The sequence below is a fragment of the Manihot esculenta genome, chromosome 9, assembly GCF_001659605.2.
Source record: "Manihot esculenta cultivar AM560-2 chromosome 9, M.esculenta_v8, whole genome shotgun sequence".
Taxonomy (NCBI): Eukaryota; Viridiplantae; Streptophyta; class Magnoliopsida; order Malpighiales; family Euphorbiaceae; genus Manihot; species Manihot esculenta.
This window is the reverse complement of record NC_035169.2, coordinates 7,078,892-7,086,390: the sequence shown is the minus strand read 5'-3', so window position 1 is coordinate 7,086,390 and position 7,499 is coordinate 7,078,892. Positions and strand designations below refer to the sequence as shown.

The 7,499-nt window shown below is 32.0% G+C and overlaps 1 protein-coding gene across 5 annotated transcripts; it reads right to left on the bottom strand.

Moving 5' to 3' along the window:
* Positions 1-2,399: 2,399 nt before the first annotated feature.
* Positions 2,400-6,983, bottom strand: LOC110622859 (gamma-tubulin complex component 3). 5 transcript variants are annotated; one of them, XM_043960034.1, is made up of 6 exons: positions 4,551-6,983; positions 4,000-4,439; positions 3,853-3,906; positions 3,705-3,762; positions 3,550-3,614; positions 2,400-3,413 (listed from the first exon to the last, which is right to left on the bottom strand). In XM_043960034.1, exons 1-2 carry the CDS (start codon positions 6,833-6,835, stop codon positions 4,145-4,147), a joined length of 2,580 nt encoding a protein of 859 aa, XP_043815969.1. In that variant the 5' UTR covers positions 6,836-6,983; the 3' UTR covers positions 2,400-3,413; positions 3,550-3,614; positions 3,705-3,762; positions 3,853-3,906; positions 4,000-4,144. The 5 variants fall into 5 exon arrangements, with proteins under 5 accessions (XP_043815969.1, XP_043815967.1, XP_043815970.1 ...); XM_043960032.1 differs by having other exon boundaries at positions 3,705-3,906; XM_043960035.1 differs by lacking the exons at positions 3,550-3,614; positions 3,705-3,762.
* Positions 6,984-7,499: the final 516 nt, after the last annotated feature.

Sequence of the window (7,499 nt, the reverse complement as noted above, 5' to 3'; positions counted from 1 at the left end):
GGCCACCACTACATTTGTTTCTTTTCTTTTTTTGTCCGCAAAAATGAGAAATTATATATGGCAGTAGTAATTTATTACCAATATTGTATTAAAAATAATTTATCACAAATATATGAATAAAAATAAATTTTATAATTAATTAATTAATATATTTATTAACTTAATTTATAATAAATACATTTACTCTATAATCTCGATTTTTTTAAAAAAATTAATTAATGAATAATGAATCATCTGTTTATAGAAAATACTAACCATTTAATAATATTTTAAAAATATTATTAATAAAAAATTAAAATATTTATAATAATTCACATTTAAATTCAATGTAATAAAATTAAAATTTTATTTAACGGTTCTTAAAGTATATTTTTATTCCAATAATATTATTTTTTATTAATTTTATTATTTATTTTATATTTATTTTTATATAATATAATAAATTATTAAAAAAATTAAAATATAAAAAATAAAATTTTACAATTTAAAATATATAATATTTTATTTTATTTAAAATATTATTAATAAAATAAAATTTTTTAAATATAAAAAATATACACATAATTTATAATATTAAATATAAGTATTTAATAAAATATTTTAATATATATTATTTATATGTGATAGTTTATATAATATGAATTTATTTGTAGTCAATATTTATAATATATTTAATATTATATATAATAAATATAAAATATATTTAATTAATATAAAATTTAAATTAGAAAATTATATGTTTTATTGATAATATAAAATTTTAAAAATTATATTATAATTTATCATTAATTTTTTAAACTCAATTTAATATTTTTTATTATAATTATAGTAAATTAAAAAAATTTAATTTTGTTATTTAAAATTTAAAATATTAAATATAAATATAAATTATTGCAAACATTTAATTTCTTTTGTCTAATACTCCATTAAAAAACGAATTTATCTCTCCTTAAAAAGGTTAAAAGAGAATCCTTTCATTGTTTTTGTTCCATTGGCGATGTTGATTCCCCTCCATCACTCCAAGCAAGGAGAGCACTCCTCCTAACCTGATCATGGATTTGCCCTTTCCACCATATGATTTGAGTGTAAATAATTTGTTTTTTTTAGCTGTCGAATTTTTTTATAAGGATGTGCCTTTTGTGGTTGCTATTTGTGGTTATTATTTTTCTTTGCTTGTTTATGCAAATTGAAGCCATCCATAGATCTACTTTTTCCATGGTTGCATCTTGGAAAAAGAAAAAAACAGTAACTCGTAAGTTGAATCTTTAAATGTGCAAAAGAATTGCCAAAGAACGCATCTTTACCGACTCTTGCCTGAAACATTGACTCTAGAGCAATTTCCTTTGATTCAGGCATTGGTGATCTGTTGCGGTTGAGGTGTGCATGTAGCTTTTTCTGCTTCATAGTGTTGGTCCCTCTTGAGTGAAAGATTTAGGTTTTTGGTCGTGGATTCTTCCTCCAATCATCAGTGGCATCTTAATGGCCAAGGTTTTAGTTGATGTTGTGGGAGATTGCCTCTATCTCCTCTTGCGTTCTCCCGGTTTTAGGAGCCAATTGGGTTGGGCTCTCAAGGCCCATGTCAGTTTGATATTTTATTATTCGACTTAAAATTATTAACAAATTTTAATGAGGTAAAAAAAAAGGTATTTTAATCCTTAAAACAAATATCCAATGTTCATTTTGACTCTCGGGAAGAAAAAAGCAAACGATCTCTTTTGAACTTCTTATTTCTTTTACTGAATAGTTTATACACATATAAATGTTAAATTAACTATATATATTTATATTTTAAAAAGAAAAAAAATTGTCAATTTTATTTTCACAAATAAAACACAGTTGCACTTTCATCTACCAGAAAATCACTCTTTCCATTTTTGAAAATAAATAAATAAATTGATTATTTTTTAAATAAGCTGAATGTTAATAAATTTAAGCTCAGTTTGCTTAAAATATTAATCACGTTAAAGCAGATCGTTAACTTGTTTACAGTGCAAGTAGCGATTAAAAAAGTTGTGTAATATTACTTTTTTTGGTACTATAATTTTTATTTATATTTTATTTATTAATTATTTTAAAATCATTGTTTTTTAAGTTTATAGTAATATATAAATTTACTACTATAATTTTATTTAATTTTATTTTTAAAAAATCTCTGAAAATATTTTAATAAAATTTAATATATTTAAAATGTGTATAATTAAAAAATTAATAAAAAAATATATTTTTTAATACGTGTGAAAGAATAGTGGATAAAAATTATGATAGAGTAGGAATAATAAAAAAAACAATACTGCCAATATTTTTTTTCCTGTTTTTGCAAATCTCAGTAGCTTTTAGCCTTTCGGCTTGGTTTGCTGTCCAATAATAGATGGCTCCTAAATCATACATGATAACATGAGTGGATCCCTCACGGTGCTTTCTCGCCTCTCATTTCCTCTATAAATGATACAACTGGCAACTAAACTGAACTTGTTGACTAGAAGGACCGAAAGTAACAATCCCATATGCTTGTTTTTCTTTCTTCAACACCAAAAAGGTTTGATAAAATTACATATGAAACCTTTTCACAATGAGTAGAGAAACCAGCAAGGCATTAATGAAACAAAAGCACTAAAGATGTCTACTGTGTATATCCTCTTGTTCACTGTTCATTCCAAATCTTGAAATAGGACTAGTGAGCTAAAAGCCAAGATCATTATCACTTTTATCATCCACTCAAGCCACCAGGGTTCACAGACTCATATTTCTTCTCAAGTACTTCTATTGATACTTGCACTTCATTGCCTGTTATTCATGGCAACACCGAATTCATCACGAAAGTATACTAGAACCCATGTTTCTCGTTTTCATACAATTTGTTTAGCCACTGGTTCTCCCTTAAATTCCATTTGCCAAGCAAGTTTCACCAGTTGTTCAAACTCTTATAGTTTTACATACATCCAATCCTCAGTATCACTCTTAAACCCCTATTGTGAACAGAGAATTTTAAGTGCATTTCCCATGATATGACAAGCACACGTCAGTGATGAGCTTCCGGCAAAACATCAGAAATTGATCCTCCAATTGCCAAATTCATTACTTTGGGTTACCTACCTTCCATAACATCCATCCAAGATGACATCATCCAAACAAATCATTACCTTTAATCCAAATATCACTGTTTGGTAATGATGGTTAACGCCTATGATTGGAATAAATGGAATTGCCATAACTATTATCAATAACGTAGGATCAAAACAAACATCTCCAAATTGGAAGCCCATCCCCTACTTGGCTTAGAGCACACTGCAGTTTGCTGAGTTTAAACTCAAAATTTCTCCAGTTCTCATCGCTGACGAAAGTTCCTCTTGCTTTTTCTTCAATTGGGTACTTGCCTTCACCTAATTTTCATTTTCTCCAGGAAGACAAGCCATCTACAGAAAATGCATAGAGCCCTTCCCCGTAAGTATATTCATTTAAAAGACCAAATCTATCTATGAGCTTAAAAAAGTTACCATAATCTATATGACAAGGAAAATTAGAACACTGCAGGTACTTATCTTCCCTTACAATTTCTTTTCCGTTGCAACTTTGCAAGACAAGCTTACCAACAAGCTAAAAAATTATGAGAAGTCCTACAGCAACAACACTAGTATAGTTTCAAGTGGCAGCAGTGGAAAATAGAAACATGCAAAAGCAAAATCGTTAAGATACCTTATGCTCACCATTTAGCCATTACACAACTATGATACAAATGTACAAGCAAAGTTGTAAAGCTTGCAACTGCAAGAAAATCGCCAGCAAGGAATTGGGCTAAAATATTCAATCCGTCTACACTACTTTAAACACCCTCATTTAGTGATACAAAAATACCTTCAACATGATTGCAAACTTTCATGTAGGCCATCAGAAAGGAGTACAAACCATCTGAAAAGGTAAAATACAGATGTCAGTGCCTTTGATCAAGGAAGTAAAGCAAAAGGATGAAATGTAACAGAGAAGTTGAGAATCTGCAAGTACCTAAAATCAAGCAATGAAATACAAACAGGAACATCCAGATGTCAGCAATGAACTGCAAATTTTTCTCTCATGGCAATGAGCAATGAGTCAAACTGAAGCAGTCTTTTCATGCCTTGAATATAAAATTCAGTTTGATTACTAACTTCTATTTAACAGGATGAAGTTGACTATAAAATTTGGTGAAGTCAAGCCGGAACAGGAGAAATTTCAAATCAACATGTTGCTGCATAGGCAACTGAGATAAGAATCCTTCTAGCAATGTTGTATATTCCTTTGATACAGCATCCAGTTCCTGCGCCATATTACGAAGGAATTCCCCAGCACGTTGTGTTAAGGCCTTCCTCCCATCACTAACCCATGATCCAGGTTCTGAAGATTTATCTGAGGTCTGCCTTCGTGATTTCTTCTTGTCTTGTGAAGGTAAGGAGCACGCCACGGTTCTGCAGGGGGGGGGGGTGTGAAGCAGGTTTAATTCAAAATATGCTCAGTCAAGTAAACAATTTACAACATATAAAAGAATAGCAGCCCTGTCAACAGTTATGAAATCTTACCTCGCTTGCAATTCATGAATGCCTTCATACAAGCGATCTGCGTGACTTCTGAAACGTAATATGAGGTCAAACAAGACAAAGAGAGACTTGTAAAGGTGCTGAGAACGTTCGCCAAGAAGAGATTTCTCCACAATGGAATGGAGATAATGCTCATGGGCTGCAAGTAGATCATCAAGATCTCTTGCTACTTCCATCTCATTTGAAAAGTTAGACCAAGACACCTCCAATACTTCAAACATGATGTAATATTGCAAATTTGTTACGAAATGATTCATCTCATTCCAAAGAACTTGACATCGCCTCAATGTTGAAAGTAACTGCAACTTAACTGTGCCCTGCAGCTTAGTGAAAGAATTAGATGTAATACAATTTGGTTTCATCATCTTCCAAGCACCAATAAGCACATGCTCTACTCGTCTCAGTTTCCACAAAAAATTAAAAATTCTTAAATACCTTCCCATTACAGACTCTGTGAATACTGTATCTAGTGGAACTCTAGCATCATATTCCAATGAAAATACATCCCAGCCCCTATCACCGGTGCCATGTGGCATCATCTTGACCCTCAGTCTATCTAAAATATCACGGTCATCATACTGAGCATTAGAAGATCGAATTGCACTTTCCAGTAATCCCGCTAGCTTGAATGAGCTAATGGTATTAGCAGGCTCGGAAAGCTCTGGCCCAACAATATCCATTAGATACTGAACAAAATCACCTTGGCCTAATAGTAAATACCGTTTGATTGCAAGACAATGCTCTTTGAACTTATACCTTGTATGCATAACATCCAAAAGATGCTTATCTATTCTCTTTGCTGCTTCAAAAACCAGAGTTTCAAGTGCATCGGTTTCTCCATACCCAAGACTTCCTCTTCTAGTTGTGGTCCCAGCAGCGGCAGCTGCCTCAGTTGCAGCATCAGCCCAGCCACGATCATCGCAACAAACACGAAGAAAATTTATTGATTTCCCAGTCCTCAAGATCCGCTGAGCAAGAGATTGTGAAATAAATGCAGGAAGCATCCCAGCATGGAGCCGGTAACCTTCCCTCCAAAGTGACTCTGCTTTGACAGGCTGACCCACAACAAAGAATTCAGCAAAAATATCCTCCAATTCACCTTCCAAAACCCAACTCCTAACCATTTCGAACAGTGGAGAACACACATGCTGAAGAAGACTCCTCATAAACTCATGAACAAGTGGATCACCATGCTGGGCATGCAAATGTATAGCCCCAGCCATTGCACCACCCCTCAAAACTCTACACTTATCAACCAAAACAGCCATTAACCTCATTTTCACTGTTGGTTCAGCAAACCAAACTGAGAGTCTCCTCAATGACAAATAATTCCCTGAACTAGCTGGCTCAGAAACCAATGGGATAGGATTCATTGCCTGTGCTTCAAGCACAGCCAGCAACTTATAGTACTCTGAGAGCTCATCTTGTAATGCTGCACAAAATGCCTGCCCTACTGTGCCTACATCTTCAGCTGGAAAGCGATCCATACTCTCTGAAATGTACCCTTTAACTTTCCTGAACAACCACCCCAACTCACATAGCTTCCTGACAATAAGCCTAGTAGTTCTAGGGACCTTGACAGTATCTAACAAGACATATCCATCAGCATTCACATCAAATTTCACATACTTCCCATCAATACCTTGACAAGCATATAATACATCCCTCACCAAAACCTCCTCCGACACCTCATTTTCTTCTCTAACCAAATTCACATACTCCCTAAATGCAATCTCACGTAAATTTTCTGGGTCTTTCGCTACCAATAGAACACCATTATCCCAATCCCTGTCTCCTCTCTTTAAATTATGAAGAACCCGCGAATCATTGTTCAAATCAGGGTCGTTTAGAGCTAAATTAGGCAATAAAGACACCGTATTGGGTGCATTTTTTGCAGTTTTCCTATCCTCGGATATGATTTTGAGCAAATAAAGGACAGCCCACTTGTTATTAATGCTACCAGGCCCAGTTTTCAACGAAAATTTGTTAAAAAGATCGGCGAAATTAAGAGCCTGCGAGGACTTACCTTGAGTGGCAAGGCGGCGCTTTATGGACTCGGCGATAGCAGCGGCATCAGGTGCAATGGAGGGAGTTAATCTGCTGGAGAGGATACGGATAGCGTAACGAAGAGCATTCTGGAAATCGGATGAATTAGGGTTGTGGTTAGGGTTTGAATTAGGGGTTTTAGGATTTGGGTTTTGAGAGAGTAAGCGATGGACTAGCTCCTTGACTAGATCTAAGATCTTCTGCTGGTCTTCTTCCTCCATTCCTCTTTTTTTTTTTTTTTTGTCTCTCCCTTTTCTCAGAGAAAGAGACGAAGAGGCGAAAAAGAAAAGGAGAAGAAGAAAGCGAGCGAGGGATTCGATTAGTTTGAGTTAGTGAGTGAGTGAGTGAGTGAGTGAGTAAGAGAGAGAGAGAGAGAGGAACTTTTTGATTTTACATGGGCGGGGAAATGGGAAGTTTTATATTATTTAAAGGGTAAATAATAAATTCATTTTATTTTTTTAGAATAAAGTTATTTTAAATTCTAAAACATGTTATTTTTAAAAAAAATAAATATGTTAAAAATTATAAATTATTTTTAAAAAATTAATATTTAATTATTAATAAGAAAAAATAATTAATTAATCTCTTAATTTTAAAAATTTATTAAAATATTTATAAGCTTTTATACATTTTACTAATTAATTTTTTTATTAATTTTAAATATTAAATATGTGATAAAATTTTAAAAAATTTTAATATGAAATAATTAATTATTAAATTTTTTAAAAATTTATTAAAATTTTATAATATTTTTTACGATCGATTAAAAAATACTTAACTATAAAACTAATATATAAATTATTAATTAATATATTTTTGAGACTTTACAAACATTTTTTTTAATTGAGGGATAATTTTTAAAAAATTAAATTACAAAAATTGAAT